The following is an 18,807-nucleotide window of genomic DNA, read 5'->3' on the forward strand; positions in this document are numbered from 1 at the left end:
CGTATCCCGCGCTTAGCTGCATCTAGCATTGGGACTATGTGGGGATCTCTCTCATATGCGAAGTCTAGTAGGCCCGCCTACTTGTCCCCTTTCCATGCATTGAAGAAGTCCCCCAGAAGGAGGGTGTCTCCCTATCTAGAGAACTCTATGTGTCGTCATGGATTGTCTCATATTGACTGTGTCCCTCCCTAGTGACCTGACATGCATAGGAATACGTGTCCGAAGGGAAGTAGCACACTGCAATAAAGATCGATCAGGCATCCAGTAACTAAACTCGTATCCGCATGTGTTGTGCATGCTTCTCTCTGTGTACCACATATATGAGTGGTCTCAAGTGTGATTTGAAGAGGATAGCTACCCCCGAGAGCCACGTACTCTGTTATCTCTCCTCAATTCCCTCCTATGAGTTGACTCCCATGTGTATCCTATCACTATGGGTAGTCTCTGGGCTCTCATGTGTCTCAGTGTAGAAGATCATATCCCTGTCATTGTATGTCTCCAAGGACCCTCTTGGATCAAACCATAGCATGCCATTACAATTCCACATTGCTATGTTCAATCCAATGTGTGTGCTCATCCCATGGGTTTGACACCATCATAATTCCCAATCTTCCTTCTCCTCCTTGTCTCCTGTCTCTCGCATGATCACCTTGCCATCTCTATATGTAGCCCATTTCCCTCCTTCTCTTGCTGCCATTACTCGTACCATTCCCTCCCTCCCCCAGTGCTCTTATTGTAGCAGAGTGAGGTCATCATCCGAGTAAATTCTAGTTCCTTTTACAGTTGCCCTCATGCTCATGAAGGTCTTCCTGTCCATAGCTATCCGAAACTTAATCACTAGTGGCCTTGTAGGTGCCTAGGTTTGCCCACTCTCCAAATTGTCTCGCATGTAAGGTTCACACCAATTTGGTGAACAAGACCCGTACGTCTGCCATAAGGGTGTCTCCCACTATGAGACCTCGAACCAAAACATTTAGTGCTTTGCTACTCCTCCTTTTATCTTCCTCCAAAGCATCTAAAATAATCTCTTTCTTGGGGGCAGCTATGCCTTTCTTGACTACTTCTTTCAATTATGGGATTGCAGCATCTTCTTTTGTAATACTTTGTGTGAATTCGGCGTGTTTACCTTGCATGGTGGCCTGCAAGGATGCCAAACCTTTTTTGAGTTTTTTGTTCTTAGATTTCAGCTCTTCCATTATTTTTATTTTCTCCTTCCGGAGCTCCATGTGCATCTCTTAGCTAGTGCATTTCAACTCCCATGGCTTGTGTTTGGTCTTTGAGGCTGTTTTTTTCTTATTCCCATCTTGCTCTTTCCTTCTTCCACTCCTCTTTCTTGCCCTTTTCCTTCCACCATTCATCTTGCAAGCACCCGCTTTGTTTCTTGAACTCAGCCAATGCCTTGTCTACATGTGCTCTTTCAATCAACAATGCCACATTGGTCGCTTCCAAACCCTCCACCTTCTCGACCAATACAAGAAGGAAAATCTTGTGGAAGTGAGAGAGCACCTTCGAGAACCCACTCTTGGACACTCCTCTTGATGTGTAGGCCTTTATAGCAACTTCCAAATCTTGCTTCCCCCTTGTGTTTTCCATGCAACCTCATGTAGGCATTTTAGCATATATTTCTGTGATTCTCTATTGCTTTTGAGTGTAGAACATATTCTCCCCTAACCTTGTTATGTGCCTGTCATATTGTGGTATCTCTTGTCCTTAATTTTCCTCCATTTACAAGGTTCTCCACATAGTTTGCCCCTCACATTGTTGTGTGATTACTTGCAATCAGATCCTAGGTACCAAGGCTTCTTCAGAGAGAGCCATTGTTGAGTTGAATTCCCTGTGAGTACCTCTTGCATGCAATTTTCTTGATTCCTTTTCTTGTCGGCTATGTATGAGCAGGATGGGTTGGAGGTAGCTGAGAAATGGTGGGTAGGGGGGTAGTCCTTGGTCTTCATTGAGGTAGGTGAGGGTCAAGTGACCGCCCTTCCTTTATTTTGGGGGTCGCACAGACCCACGGTGAGGCTAGGATGGAGCACAGTTGCTATGAGCAACCCCATGGTATGCAAGAGGTGGGTGGGGGGCCTAGAGGGTTTCCCGCTGGACGCACGGTGGTGCAAGAGCCCATGGGGGTTGTGGCGAGTTGGTTCTTTATGGCATAATAGCAGTAGCAGCTTTTGAGAGGGGCGATGGCATGGAAGCTCATGGGTAGCAGATCCTACCATCCTAGGGAGAATAACATATAACACAGCAGCAAGGGCAGGGAGGGAGGGAGATCATTGAGAGAGAGAGAGAGGGGGGGGCGGGAGATCATTCAGAGAGGGAGGGAGAGAGATCATTGTGTGTGTGTGTGTGTGTGTGTGAGAGAGAGAGAGAGAGAGAGAGAGAGAGAGAGAGAGAGAGACTTTGCAACATGGTATCTCAGCTTCACATGGCAAAGACAATTGTATGAACGACAAATGGCATATAAGCATTGACCATAGCCAATTAGCCATAGTTAGTTAACTAGCTACCCTATCCCAAAAAGGCTCATCTCTTACCAGTTAAAAGAGTCCTTGGCGAATACTTGAAAATATAAGGAATTATGGACTAAAACATGACAATATAATATATCTCAATTTTCATAGATACACCAGTGTTGAGTAGTGTAGATGATAGTTACAAGTGCATAATATTTTAGCCTTGATTCAACAACTTTGTCTTGATAAAGTAAGAAGAAACCAACAATTGCCTTATCATCAAAAGAGATAAAATATACAGGATCAATGTGAAGCCATTTGGTTTAGAGGTTCTCTTTCAAAAACCAACATTATATCCAAAGAACCAATAGTCTACACAAACATTGAGGAACATTTAGCTAGCAAATACTTGAAAGATACATGGGACCGTTTGACAAAAATATAACAAGACAAAATATCTCAATTTTCTTAAATACACTAATGTTGAGTAGTGTAGATTTTAGAAGATCTACATGTGGATACAATTTCAGGAGCTTTGTCTTGGGAAAGTAAGAATAGGGTAAGAATCTACCCATTGTCAGGTTGGGAAGGGGACTAGCGGCCGGGGGGGGGTCACATTGAAAAAATGTGACTATCACATGGGTTCAACACTAGGGAATTTTAAATTAGAGTTTTAACAAAAATATAGTTTCAAAGGGGTGCCACAAAAAATAATTTTGAAAAAGTTAGACTTGTATAAAAAAGGGGTGTTTTTTAATCATACAATATGAGCACATGATATGTAGGGTTTATAAATAGTGACTCCCTCAAGCAACCAACAAGAAAATCATAAAAGGAAAAGAAGATATTCTTGCATGGAAAGAAGTGTTTAAAAAGGGCACAATAGCACCCAAAAAGAAGCTCATATCTGAAGCCTTAGAGGAAGAAAAGAGGTAGAGCAACAAGGCATTAAATGTCCTAGTTAGAGCCCTATCAGTTGGTGACACCTCCATGGAAGATGTTGAGGCCCTTTTTACTAAGGTGGGGTCCAACCTCACCGGTGAAGCAGCATGGATAGTGGGGAAGGAAGATGCACCAATGAGGTAGTGAAACTATGGACAACCAGAGATAGATCCACCCACCCTCATGAGCATGAGGGCAACACTGAAGGGTTCTAGGATTTTCCTGGATGATGATCTCACACTCCTACAGCAAGAACATAGGAGGGAGGGAATGGTCAAGTAATTGCAGCAAGGCAAGAAGGCAAATGGGTAGCCTATAGAGATGGTAAAGTGGTCCTACGAGAGAGGGAAGATAGGGATGAAAGGGAAGAAGGGGAGATAGGCAGCACATGATAGTGTCTAACTCACACTTGCTAGACACAGTATTTAGATGGACCAAAATCCCCCCTTTTAGTACAACATGGATGCACTGTCTGAGCAGATCCCATGAGATGAGATTAGCTGTATCATACGGTTAGATCTCCTCCAACTCCATACATCTCTAACTTGGGAGGGGACCCAGGAGTACCACCAAGATTCAATTCTATCATGATCACTTTTGGAGCGTGTTTGCTCATGCTTTCCAGACACGATATCCAAATGGATAAACTTCCCCCCTTTCAGTACAGCATGGATGCACTACCCGAGCGGATCCCACGAGATGATATTAACCATATTATACGATAAGATGTCCTCCATCTCCATACATCTTGAGATTGGGGGGTGGGGGGAAGGGGGAGGGGGACCAAGAGTACCACCAAGATTCAGCTCTATCATGATCACTTCTTTACAGTATCAAAGGATGGACGCATCCTCAAACCCCAGTACCTCGAGGACAGAGGAGTATCACATGCATTGAGGATTTCCATTGACAGATTCGGGTCTCATCCCATTGATTGAGGATCGAGGTAGGGAGGGTTGAAGAGAGAAGTGGATCCACAGGTTATGCATGCTGGGAGAGGTTGAGATAGAGGAGCATTACCTATGTGGCTGCCTAGCCTACTATGAGACCCATAGATGATACCACTACCTTTTGTAGGAGGGGCATGACTTTGGTCATGATCGATCCACTTCTAGGACCAAGTCTACATTAGGTTTTATGCGATGAAACAAAGCGATACTGTTGTGATAGATTAGAGGGAAAATGGAGGGGACCATGCCATAGGAGGATGAGGTACACTAAGCACAATGATCTGACATGGACTTCTATGCATTTAAGAGCTAGCTGACATGAGGGCAGTGTGGATTATTGAGGAGAGATGATGTGATGCTGTCAAGCGAGGGATGTGGAGGCCACACACGACACAAAGAGTACACGCGATTGAGGTCCAAGCCCATCTCATCTCTCCTGAGAGGAGAACACCAGAGACGAGGCATCACTCTTGACATAGCTCATCAAATATAGAGACCAAGGAGACTATGTCCTCCACTGCTGCTAGTAAGAGATAGCTGATAGACGCTGATCTGGGATATCTTTGCAACTCATAGGAGAGCCACCATGGTTCCTAGGTTTTGGTTTTTGAGATTTCAATTTTCTCAATCTCTCAATCTTTTTTAGGTCTGATTTTTTGCGTTAGCTTAGCATAGCACTCAACAAGGGCCCTAGCCTGCCCTTTATTTCATCCCACAGAGACTTGTATGAGTTTTCTTTGTCTCTCAATCTTTTTTAGGTATGATTTTCTTAGCATAGCACTCAGCAAGGGCCCTAATGTGCCCTTTGCTTCAACCCATAGAGGCTTGTATGAATTTCTTTCTTTGATGTACTTTGTCCCATAGGCCTGTGAGGTCTTTTGAGGATGTTAACATCTCTCTCTCTCTCTCTCTCTCTCTCTCTCTCTCTCTCTCTCTCTCTCTCTCTCCCTCTCTCTCTCTTAAAAGGTGAAAAATGTTTTATTGATGATTGTTTATACACAGCTAATCACTCCTAAGCTTCTTCTTAAGAGAAAAGAGTGTAGATCTGAGGGTGTCCCCAGCCCCAAGATGAAAAATTTAGGACACCAAGCACTGAGTATTGAGTATCGAGCACCCTATAATTGATCGCGTCCCAAATCCCATCCTTTAGAGATCTAATAATGAAGCACCAGCCAATTAACCAAGTGCTCATCAATACCCACATATTGAATAACTAGTCCTTGTCTAATGTGGAGTTGCAACTATGTCATGATGGACCTTTGAATGTGGGATTTGGAACTAAATGTACAAAGATGAAAGAATAACCTAATGTAGAAGATACCGGCCCGGAAAAAATATAATATTGGATGATACTAGCCTTTTTGTTCAAAAAGAAAAAAGAAAAAATGCATACAGGATGCTTGAGCCTAGAAACTATGCATGTTTGATGTCTAGGTGATGACGAGCTTCTAAAGGTTGTTGCACCTGCTATAAGGCTCTAAGATGGGCCAATAAGGTCTCAATGGACTTTGTCCCAAAGCACTCAAGGATGATAATTTTCCTAAAAGAAAGATGTTGAAATGATTCTAAAGGGATTTCATGAATTCCCACTTGAAACCTTCCTAAAAATACAAATTTCAAAACTAATTAGATGATAAGGAGATGAGTTCACCTCCTAAAATGAGTTGCTGCCTTTGAAAACTACTCTCTTGAATTTCAAATTGAAAACTGCATAATACATCAACTTTCCTAAGCCTCAGATCTTAACCCCTAAGACTGCTGTTCAAGATGAGAGCAAAAAAGTAAGAGGAGATGGAGAAGGAGAAAGAAAGAAAATGCTGGCCACCTAGTCAAAATGTCGGGTAGGATTCAACAAGAAGTAGAAGACAAAAGAGGAGATGAAGGCAAGAATCCATGTAGAGGTAATGAAGGATACAAAGGGAAAGATTGGGGGAATTGACCACTAGTATAAAAAGAGGGAAGTCCCTAAAGAGCCATTTGTGGGTTTCTTGCAACAACTACAAAGTTCAGTTTGCATACTAGCTCTTGGGAGATGCTAAACGTAGATGAGAAGCCTAAGAGAAGCCCTTAGAACTCATTTTCTAGACAATATACACCGGACCTCAACAAAACTTTAGGACATATGAAATGGGGTGGGCTTCACATAAATAATCCTTATGATTATGGGGATCTAAATGGGAGAATACAACATGCTCATGGAACATGGGGGCATGCACATGTGCAAGAAGGGGGAAAGATGGATTCAAAGGACACTTGGACTAACTAAAACCATATGGAATGATTGGCTATCCTCATGATGAAGCAATCAAACTTGAAGTGTGAATTTGATCATTTTCCATTTTTATAAAATGGCAATGTTGTCCTTCTTTGGTAGTCTTATAATTTTCCCAATAGGGGATACCTTTTTCTATGTATATCATAAGATGGTCACCAAAAAACATCCTAAATTAACTACACCATAGTAACAACCATGTGGCCATTTTTCCAAAATGTGTAGCATTTCTCAAAGCATATGATAATGTGACTCAAAGCAAGACACAAATATTTTTAAAATCGTTGAGTCATGGGGGAGATTGAGCTTTCATGCCATACATGGATGGCAAAGCACTATGCGTGCATGCTCTCTCTTGCCATGTATTCATTGTACTATTGTCATTGGCCTTAGTTTGTTGTTTTTACATGATTGCTTTTGATTTTAAAGTATCATGGGTGTTGCTTCTTCTGTGTTTTCTTTGACACATGGTGGTGTTGTGTTTTTCTTGTGTGAAGCATTTGTCTTTTGTTTTGCATGAAAAAGTGCTATAAGGGATGTGCTTGTGTCATCTATTGAGTGCTATTAGGTGTCATGACTATTTTCTCTCCTTGTGGACACTCTATTTTGCTGGTATATTTTTTCATGGGTAATTGTGGGTCCTTAGCTTGTCTCTAATTGTTTGGTGGTTGGTTGATGTGTGAGCTATGTGGCTATTGAGTTGATTTTATGCATTTTTATGTGCTTCGAATTGCTATTTTGAGCTATTTGTTTTCATTCTTGAGCAAGTGCTTTGTGTATGTTAGCTTTCTTATTGAGTTTGGCTTATGTGCACTACTGAGTAGTAATTGGATTATGAGCACTAAATGTGGTTCACTTGATGTTTGTAGTGATGACTCCTTTGAACACTCCCATGGACGCGCATGACTCACTTATGGATGTGCTACCCACGATGACGTCTTGAGAGAGAGGAATAGGTTTATTATTCATATCCTCTTTCTTTTTCCAACATAATCTCTCGAGACATCTTCCATAGAATTCACGATAAAAAAGCCCCAAGTAGGGAAGGCTCCCATGAATATGCACGACTCACTGTGTGCATGCAAGGAAAGCTCCCATGGACATGTGTGACTCGCCACCAGTTGCCTTCTCTCAACATGAGGCCAACAAGCTGAGGTCGAGGAAAAAAGGAAAAGATTCTTACTCCCTAGCCTAACAAACTCAACATTTGTTTATTGACATGTCATCATTGCATTTAGGTCCCAACATTCTTGACATGATTCAACTCGTGCTTGTAGGGAAGGCTTCCACAGTGAATTTTGACTTGGTTGTTTCTGACATGGTAACACCACCAAGGTCTCGAGAGAAAGGGATAGGTGATCTGTGATTCTCTATCATTGTATATGTGCTTCTCTCTTGCAAGGTTTTGGAACTCAATTGGATGATTTAGGACTACCTCTTACAGAAAATTCAAAGATAGCCACTCTAATGAGAGGTAACCATAGATCTTGGTTAGACGCTAATTACCAAGAGGGATAAATGGATCAAAGTCAACCTGAAGAAATCCACAGCAATAGTAATACATGCTTGGAATATAATCCAGACAAACAAGCTTTTTAAAAAGAAGAGGACAAAATTTTATCAACCATTGATGATGATGTATCATAAGTTAAGAGACTCCATAATCTTCCATCAATAAGTAAATTCACAAATTGTTATGTTCTTCTTCTTTGGAGACATCACCATAGCCACTCTCATGTACCAAATAAGCTTCATCACTAGCCCCATTGCTCAGTATATCTCTTAAATAACATGAATCCTCATCATGCCCAATTTTACCACAAAAAGTACAATTCATAAATTTATTTGAATAAGCACATCCAACATGGTGTCCACGACCGAAAAAAGCTTGGTTTCCACGACCATATTGATACGCTTGGCTTCCACGGCCATCTTGATAAACTTGGCTTCCATGCCAACTTGATAAGCTTGGCTTCCACCGCCAACTTGATAATCTTCGTTTCCATGGCCAACTTGATAAGCTTGGCTTCCATGCCCAACTTGATGAGCTTGGTATCCAAGACCAGCTTGAAAATGTGTTTGTCCAATATTTCCATGAAAGTGCTTTGATGCTACATATAGAGCTTTGTCATGCTATAAAAAGGAATCAAACAAACTTCTTTTACTTACAACCAAAGCTTTCTCTTGAAGGTGTTCTCTTGTCTTAATCTTTCGAGAGATAACATTTAAAGAATCACAAGCTCCTTCAAATGTAACATTGTCCTTATTTGCTAATACAATGAAGATTGTATCGAATTTAGGTGCTTTCATAGTCTCTAAAAGCATAGCAACATGTTGATCCATTGGAAAGATGCACCTGCAAACAGCAGACATTTGCTCCAAAATGGATTTGAACTTCACGATGTGCTCATCAAGATAGCTAGTAATTTTATAATCCAAATTTAAGAGAGAATTTCGAAGATAAAGCATTTCTTGAGTAGTCCTCTTAAGAAAAGTTTTTTTCTAAAGAATTCCAAATCACATGTAAATGTTGCATACTTTCACATCCATCAAAATTGAATCCTTGAGAGCATATAGAATTAACCCGCCAGCAACTTGATCTTTGTCATCCCATTTTACAGTCCCCTGTATCCATGCATTATAATATTTCCAGCTCAAATTAGATTTCCATTTTCATCAATTGGTTGAACAAGACGCTGACTTTTGCCTTCGACAATGTCCACAAGCTTGTCACTTTGAAGGACCAATTTTATCTCTGTCTTCCATGCGTAATATCTAGTACCTTGAAATACATACAAAGTTTTTGTCCCATTGAGACCTTTAAAAGAGATGGTGTGTTGCTCTCCCATGAGATAATAGTTCCCTTGTATTCTTGACAGAAATCTCCTCAAATCAAGATTAGTAAAAGATAATTTGTCAATAGATTAGTGAGACCCATTCTACAATGGATAAGCAATGCCATGACACCCCAATGCCACCCACACCTGTGCCAACGCCATCGGCGAAAGGATGATTCCCTGACTTGTTTGCTCTTGTTTTCATCTCCTTGCATGCCATATGCCAACGTCATTAGCGAAAGGATGATTACCATCACGAAGCTCATGAACTGTTTTCAACAACATCCTAGATGATCCCAAGGAAGAGGAGTTCTTTAAATTGCTACATCCCAATGATCTTTCAAGTCCCACAATCCTAGCCTTGCTTGTCGTCACCGTACAATGGCTCCAGAGTCAATGTACAATAGTTGCGGGGTCCAATGGTTGGAGGAGGTCAACGTACACCTATCCTCTCATGTCTTGAATGTGATGATGGCATGATTTTGTGGTATACGTTGGTGCCTCAAAATGCAATGCCCCAAGTGAGCATTGGCATGGTGTTTAATATATTGTGAAGGCATTGCTTAAACGGTACATAAAATTTTAAATCAATCCTCCAAACTCACAATCCGCACATTAAGTGTAACTCTCTCCCTAGCTTTCTCCTCCATAGATGCTAAATCCACATGTTTATTAAGTTATGATTTGACCTCATGTGAAATCAAATTATCAAGCTTGGAAATAACATGCAAAGGGGTATGTATCACTTAGACAATGGTGTACATCCTCTCTTGGCTGGATTGCTTCTCTATATGGGTCTCCAGAGTGGCTATGCATTCGAGCACACTATCTATTCATGTTTTTAGCTCACGGTTCTTCTTGGAGCTTGTTCATTTGTTCCTGGAAATCAAAGTGTCCTTTGAGTTCACCCTGCCTTGTCTGAGTTGCGACCGGAGAGGCCCCTACAAAAGAACTCGAAGCTTGTCAAATTCAATAGCATCAATCCTAACATCCTTGCAAAGCCTTGTTAGGCAAGCTTATTTGTTAAAGGGCTCCTTGATTATAACATCAAAAGGATTTCACAAAGCAAAACCAATGCAGTAGCTCTTTATAGAATAGGCTCTTTCTTTAACTATATAGATTGAAACTCCAAGCATGGCCTACTCCAAAGCCTCCCTATGATTCCCATTCATGCATAGGGAGTCCTTTGGTATCACATTGCCCATTCAGGCCCTCTTTTGGAGACGATTGTAAAGATACTACCGAAAGAGAGATTTCCATGGGCTTTTTGCTCTTCTAGCATAGTGGCCTCCCACCACTAGAGCTAAGAGTTGGTAGGATATAGTTTACAAAATTACTTGAAATGGTAGTAAGCTATTTGCACATTGACATTAGAACATAGTTGGAAACATGTAATGATACCTAAAAAGAGTATGCGCAAGAACTCCATGAAAAATGGGCTTTGGTTTCCCAATGTCGAGTTCTAGGTTTCAATAAGAAGCTTCCTGGCTCCAACAAAGTATTGCCGATTTTCAAATTCTAGGTTTTAAAGCCACGTGTTCCCGTGTGATGTGTGTCAACAAGAGGGTTCTCGAAGGAAGGTTTGTGTGGCACGAGCTTTGATGAGAGGGTTTTGGAAAGTTGTTGGGTTCAACAAGATGGTTTTGAGGTCCTTCACAAGGTATTCAGTTTTGAAGTCCCAACAAGGATAGTTTGCTCAATCTTACTATAGCTATCTTCTCCAAATCGAATACGTAATAGAGTTTCAACAATGGGATTTCCTTCTTCGTACCTTAGAGATGTTGAATACCTTTAATGTTGGTATCCTTGATGTATTGACTAATTGAAATTTGTCTTATTAAAATTTCCATTTTCTTGTGTAGTCCTAATATTTCTATTCGTTTGGATTTTCTTATAGAACCTTTTATCACCATTTACAATATTTCAAAAAACTTTACTTATAGATGCAATTTATATCAAATTGAGTATTATATATAGACCATTCAATCTTTGCTTACTCATGTAGACATTCACTCATGGTCAAAATTATCATCCCCCTTTGTCTTCCACAAACAAGCTTTTGTAGACTAAACAATCTAAGATAATCGTAATTATTTTTGCTTTAGTGTTTTAGAACACCTTTACAATGCACTTGATTGGTCCTCAAGACGAGAAAGGGTACATTAAAATGCATGAAATTGGAGGAAGAGGCGTTTTGATTTTCCTATGTACTTCAATAGATAGAAGATAGATTTGTATACACCCCCGTGCACACATGAACACATAGCAAATAGATAAACAAAGAGATACATACATATAGAGATAAATGAGTAAATATTAAGAATCACATGGCAATGCCAAACCTCAAACAATATTGAATCTAGTTTTGTTAGGCTAACCATCCCCAACCAAGATCTAAGCAGCCAGACTATGGTTCAATGTATAGTCACACCAATTGTGGTTCATGAACCAACCTAAATTATTGTACCCATAGAGGATGTGTATACGGAATCTTCAAAAGAATGTTTTATTAGTGATGTGACACGAAGGCATGCCAATGTAGCTACAATTTGTACGAATGATGAGATGGTGGTGTATGGGTTGATTCTTGCTGCAAGTCCATGTATCAATGGTCATAGTCTACATCCAAATCATTGCTAAGTTTATGTGTCAAACATCACACGAATAAATTTTGCAATTGTGACTCCACAAATCAAGATATTTGGCACTGCAAAGATATGAATCTCAGTCTTTGATAGTCACAAATGCACAAATCTTGCATGTGGCCTTTTGAAAGCTCACAAGCTGTGCCACATAGTATTTGAGAACTCAAGGTATATGCCCAAGCGTGTAAGGGATTTTTACTACAATTGCAACTCTCGCTTGGATTACCACCTTTGCATAATGTCCCAAATCCTTGAAGCAAGGCATATGCATGGACCGAGTACTCAAATATTCCACAAGCCCCAAGACAATTAATGTTAGTTTCTGTCACATCAAATGAACACCCCTGTCCAACTCTCTCAACCCAATCACCACTCGCAAGGATGGCAAAGTCAACACTCTTTGATAAGAAGATGCTAAGGAGTGACCAATGCAATTTATGTAACAGCAAGAGGTTCTTTGAATGATATCTTCCCTTCCTTCATCAATGATAACTCTACATGAGAACTTTGCAACAAAAGGATGATAACTACCAATTATTAAGGGTGACAAAATTATTCACTTTCACCATCAATTGTGCTATGTAAGAAATAACAAGAAGTACGATTCAAATCAGATCAAACATCTCCCCACCTCGCAACTCCCTTGTGAAAGGAAAGCAATCTACCTCCTCCTCTAGGCCATAGCAAGCTGCTGGAAACAAGGCATAAACAAGTAGAGAACATGTGAATAAATGATGAGGTAGTAATTGAGGTCTCTAGCAAGAGAAGAATGAAACTTCTTACAAATACAAATTCTAAAACATCAAAACAAAGAAAGGGCAAAAGAAAATTAAACTTAAAAATGACCCCGCAAAAGACGTGCAATGTATGGATGAAGTAAAGATTCAGAGTGACGCAAACACACTTATTCGAAAACAAGGCTCATATCAATAAAGGGACGCACGATTTGGATGAAGGAGAAAATGACTTCTAAAAAACCTAGGAATGCATATACTTGAAAAGATCCAAAAGTAGCTTGTACTTTGTAAAAGGTGATCAAAAGAAGACCATATGAATGTCACCACTGAATTTAGTAAAATTGATCCTTGCAATCTTAGGGCTGGTCTCAAACCTAATACATCAATAGCTACCTATATAAAACAGCTCCAAAGTGCCTTTCTTCTTTAAGTTGAATTAATGTATGGTCCTTAAAACACTGAGTAGAAGAGTGGTGAGATCTAAGAAGAAATGGCTCTATTTTTAAGGTCTTAAAACACTGAGTAGAAGAGTGGTGAGATCTAAGAAGAAATGGCTCTATTTTTAAGGTCTGACTTGACAATAAAATCATCGCCTAGGTAAGATACTATGAGAGATACAAGCTTTCTTTGAATAAAATTGAAACAAATTATGTTAGAGCATTGACTTCTCTCATGAACCAATATATAGATTACGAGGGGAGGTAAAATTCAACACATTCACAAAACAGGTTATTACAATACCACACAAAACGGGAGAACAATAGCAGGTCTACTAATATCGTCTCTTACCAAATCCACTTGAGCTTATCCTCATTTAAGAACCTCTTCTAATTTTAACACAGTACATCTAGCACCTCAAAAATATCCTTAGCAGGCACTTCCAATGTCTTAGACCACATTCATAAAATTTCAAAATATATTTTCCGTGCCTCAAAGATGTTTGCACTCTCAAAACTTCAAGATGATACAACAGTTCATATAACTCGAGATGCACTAACGAAAAGCCTTCGCCTGAAATCTACGCTGCTTTTCATTAAACAACCCAATATTCTACACAGAAAACTCATAGGGTAGCTATGCAGAGACATACATCGGAAGAAAACAATTAGTGTAGTCCGCAAGTTTGAGCTGATCCGTTAGTGACAACTGTTTTCTCATGGCCAGACAGGCTTGTTTCAAATAGAACAATGAAGTAGAGCGTTTTATATCTTTTGAATTGAACCTGTCCAGTAATGTCATAGACTTCTGCAAAATAGATTTTGAAACAGGGATCCAACCCTCCTCTGAAAGTAGTAATGGAAGAGTGAATGGAAGATCTTGTAAAACTGCCTCTGAGTTCACAAGGAGGACAGGAGCATATGCACTCCAACTACTTGTAAGAAGAGCAAAGAAGAGCAATGCCTGCAATATTTACCAGCCAGAACATGTGTCAGCTGCCTGCTGATAGCTTAAACAGATAAGCTTGCCAAAAGCATTGCAATAGAAAATAAGAAGATGAAAGGACAAGCAAAGACCGTCTCAGGATTCTCAATTACGCAAGCAATTTCAATCAACTCAGTCAACCAAGACTGCTGCTGTTGATGTGCCACTCCTTTCAGTGCAAATGAGACCCATAAGAAATGGTCAAAAACCTCTGGAAACACACAACATAGTCATTTATTTCAAGCATGTCCATTATTACAGTTTGTAAAGGGAAAGATAAAATAAAGCGCCTTCTTGGTACACCGTAGATAACGTCAAGCGGCAGGCTTACGTGATATTGCTTGGTTGCAAAGGCATCTCACGGGTTTCAAAAGAACAGTAGGTGCCAGACAACCCCTAGCTACCATTTGAGAAATGATAAATATTGCCCTATATGCAGACTTCGCATCCTCCTCGGTGGTGGGTGGCTGCTTCCAATCAAACTGCAGGGAACATTCAGTCACCACTGTGAAAGAATAAAGCTGGTAGATTAAGAATTACAAATTATATTTACACAATTAGATCTCAGTAAACGATAGACAGGAGGGTGCTACTGACCTCTGTTATTTTCAAAATCCATTCTTTTGAGGCTTGAGAAATGCACTCCAATGCCACTGACCACACTTCGTATAGCAGCTGGCCATCTGACACTGAGCTTTGATTGCCACTGCTTTGATTATATATTGAGGGAACATCATGGAGAATCTCCAGACATTTCTCAGCATATTGAAAAAACTTGTGCTGTTTGGTGCATGACCTTTCGTTTGATTCCTTGCTAAAGTTTGTGATTAAACAGCTGAATCCCTTCCAAAAACTCATGTTCAGTTTCCAGCAGATCTTTCTGGGCATGGAACATTCAGATCCTTGCTGCTTGAATGCTCTTTTTGTAAGATCTATAGCATCAACAAAGAATCTTTCCATTCGAAGCTCAGAGAAGATGCTGCTGAAATCACCCATGTGCATCATGAAAAGGCTGCTTAAAGAAGGCCCCAAAGAAATGAGCTTGGAAAGCTCACACAGTTCACTGAGCAAACTTTGTAGGATTGGGATATTTTTTGCATGAGCAAGTAAAAAGAGAAGATACTCCTCACATACTGCATCCTGCACTTTCACATTATGCTCTCTTGTGTCCACAACCTCTCCATAGACTTCTTGCACTAGGGGTAACGTCTGGTGCATAAGTTGTCGCATCAATGTGCCCCAATCTAATTTTGGTAACTGAGGTGCCTTCCCTAAACATCGTAAAATTGAGATTGCTGTGCCATAAGGAAAGGTAGAGTTTTCCTGGAACAGCATTGATTAAGGTTTGAGTAACAGACTTATGCTAAACCATACATGGTCGCAAGCTTTTGGAACATTTTAAAAAGCACAGGAATTTGAAAAAAGCATTGAAAACAGTCTTCAGTGCTTCACAGAAACAGAAAAATACCTGCATTTTTCCCAAATTCAAGAGCCACGAACATAGGAGGTACAAAGTGCTATTTTTTGAAAGACTCATCAGATCCTTTGTTGAATAGCTCGTGAAGTTGGCATTTGAAATTTGACTGACACTGTTGTCTTCTATAAAAGATTTCCTTACGAGCATTAAGGCCCAGGCTGCACCTGATTTCAATGAGGCATCTGATTCCTGAAGGGCATAGCCCAATAGGCATTGAATGACGTTTTGAACAAGCTCTGTACAGCTGCTCTCATACAAAAGTGGGTTGCAAATGGGAGACTCCCCCGATTCTTCCCCCTACAAAACAAGGAAGCAATTTCAGAAGTCTCTATAATAATGTACAATGTGCATAGCATGTACAGCCGGCGCACTGACGTATGAGGGAACAAAATCTGAGTCTGGCAACATAATATCTTCATTGTACAACAAAGACCAATTGGATCGTTTATAAAGATGTATCATTACATAAGCATGCCCAAGCTTTTGCAAATGAAGGGCAGTAATATCTTACTCCCTTCTCAACCATGTTGCTTGAACCTTGAACAGAGGGATACATCCTTAACATGCAAAAAAAGAAAAGGTGGGGAACCTGCCCTGCCTAGGGAGGTGGTTTCAACAAAGGAAAAAAATTTCACATGAGAATAATGAGTGGAAATATATGGAAAGACAAACTCAAAGGAAGCATGTGTGCCACTTTACCAGCGAAACATGATGTATCAAACAAGAATTAACAAGTTGGTTGAAATATGCAAACTTGTTAAACCTGGACTTGCCATGCTTCCATGCCTGAAAGGTATACTAACTTACAAAAGTGAACCAATTGATGAACAAATCATCACTTTAAGAAAAAGAGCATACTAGACCAGATCTTCTAGCCATTTCTGCAGCTCCAAGGCAGTGTTGAATGGGCTCAATATCTCAAACACATCATTGACCCAGGTGTCTGTGTTATTGGATCATGGGAACATATGACTGTTGGGGGGATGGATATTGGGACCAGTTATGGGCTGCATAACAGCAGCAAACTAAGGCTGGAGGGAGGCCAGAACATGCAGGGCGTCAAGCCCTTGTGAACCCCCTGGCAGCTCCTTTTAGAGGCTGCCCAGGGGGGGCCGATTTGGGCACATAAAGGGCCGACTGGCAGGTCGGCCTGCTAGTCCAGGAGCAGACTCAAAAGTTGGCCTGTTTTCAGGCCTCCCAGCCCCGTACCTACATGATATTTTGGAAGAGTAAACAGCCATACATCAGTTTAAGACTGAGAGTCTTTTGGTTTTGATTTAAACTCTCTGATTAGTGCTACCCCTTCACAGTAAACTGCCCATTTTCCATCCTTTTTGGCAGCCCTGACTTTAGCTAATTCAGTTTCCTTAATCTTGAGTTGAGTTTGTGTAAGCTCCTCTGCTATCCATACTTGTGCCCTTCAACTTGTAAGATTGTCGAAGAAGCTTGATCTGCATATCTTTTGACTTCAGTGTAAGGATTGCATGACCTCTATAGTGCAAAATAGAAGCTGGCCTGGAGTCGTCATCATCCTGCTCATCATCATTCACCCATTCGATGTTGGGCAAACTTGATTTGATCTTTGTCAATATTTCACTATATGTATCCTCCTCTTTGTACCAATCTTTTGGGAGCCCCCCTATTCTAATCTTCAGCGCCTTATCACATCTAGCTCGTGTTCTTTAATCTCTGCTTGGATATCAAACTTACTTGCTTTGTTGTCGACTTCCACAAACACTTCCTTCCTAGCAGTTTGTACTTCAGTGTGAACAAGATCTTTGACTGTAGAGACTAGCTGTAGGGTAGGGGGGGAATCCTTACAAGATTTTACATCCACATCAATTACTGCCTACTTACCAGGCCCTTCCAAGATGTGAAGTCGGGCCTTTACTTCTACCAGCTCCAATCGTGGCTCTCTCACTGCTTGCTGCAGATAAAAAATCTGATCCTGTTGCCCGAGGATGGGCCGTTTTGAGCCTTCTTGTTGGTAATTCCATGCGTATGGAGAGGGTGTCATGGCTGCAACTGTAGAGTACCGAGTCCTAATGGATGTTGAAGGAGTTGAGGGGGTTGAGGGGGACTTGGAGGAGAGGGTAGGCCAATCCATAGTTGGCTGTATGATGAACCCCCTGGCTTAACCTAACCCCCGGGTTGGATTGGGGGTTTAGCCCAGCTCGGGGTTAGGGAGGACTAGAACTAGACTAGGATTAGACTAGGTACGGATGGGAGATATTGAGGATGGAGAGGTGTTGAGGGGTAAAGGTACGGCTGTACGACTGTACGGGAGGTACGGCTGTACGGAAGGTAGGGGAGAGGCTGTACGGGTGGTACGGTACAAAAGGTACGGAGGCTGTACAAGAGAGAGGGTGTATGGGAGAGGTACGGAAGATACGGGGAGGCTGTACGGAACACGGGAGGCTACGTACGCAAGGTACAGGAGGCTATGTACGGGAGCAGGAGTAGACTACTAGGAGAGTTCCAAATTTCACCAGCCTCTTTCTAGATATCTTGAGCTCACCCTAAGCTTGGTTTGAACCTGAGCTTGGTTTTGCCCACTATTTGGTTGAGGAATACATCTGAGTTCTCTCTTATATTCTCTCTTCTATATGCTGTCTATACTCTACCTTTTGAGTCAGGTTCTAGTGTGTGGTCTACGTCATTGAGTGAGTGAGACCGAGCTGTTCCTATTCCGCAAAGGTTGCGAGGTTAGAGTGATTCTATCCCTCATTCCCAACATGGTAGCAGAGCATGGTTCTCAGCTCTAGAAGCTCTCACATCGAAGGAAGGAGTTCTTCTTCAGGAAAGCAACTCCAATTTAAAAAAGGTTTGCAGAGTTCTATTCTATCTACCGCACACTCTATTTAGAGATTCTTTGCTGTGTGAAATTCACAGCAGACATGTCGAAGTCAGAGGCCTCTTTTGCTACTACTATTCATACTCCTTCCGCTAGTCATGTTCCCTCTTATACCATCCCTAACTTTGGAGAGTCTGGGAAGCTGGATGGGACAAATTACCCCATCAAGAAGGTAAAGATCCGGAGTCAACTTGTGGCCTGGAAGCTTTGGTGGAAGC

The 18,807-nt window shown here is 41.0% G+C and overlaps 1 protein-coding gene across 2 annotated transcripts in view; it reads right to left on the reverse strand.

Moving 5' to 3' along the window:
* Positions 1-13,735: 13,735 nt before the first annotated feature.
* Positions 13,736-18,807, reverse strand: part of RST1 (ARM repeat superfamily protein) — a 230,421-nt gene continuing 225,349 nt past the window's right edge. For both annotated transcript variants that reach the window (XM_087378094.1, XM_087378093.1), the window contains exons 21-25: positions 15,727-16,032; positions 14,856-15,581; positions 14,590-14,740; positions 14,351-14,469; positions 13,736-14,237 (exon numbers count right to left, since the gene is read on the reverse strand). In XM_087378094.1, coding sequence (XP_087234220.1) covers positions 13,911-14,237; positions 14,351-14,469; positions 14,590-14,740; positions 14,856-15,581; positions 15,727-16,032 — 1,629 coding nt within the window. In that variant the 3' untranslated portion in view covers positions 13,736-13,910. The remainder of the gene's footprint in view (positions 14,238-14,350; positions 14,470-14,589; positions 14,741-14,855; positions 15,582-15,726; positions 16,033-18,807) is intronic.

Source organism: Dipteris shenzhenensis, chromosome 8, assembly GCF_047967505.1.
Source record: "Dipteris shenzhenensis isolate YYH24624 ecotype China chromosome 8, Dip_SZ_1.0, whole genome shotgun sequence".
Lineage (NCBI taxonomy): Eukaryota > Viridiplantae > Streptophyta > Polypodiopsida > Gleicheniales > Dipteridaceae > Dipteris > Dipteris shenzhenensis.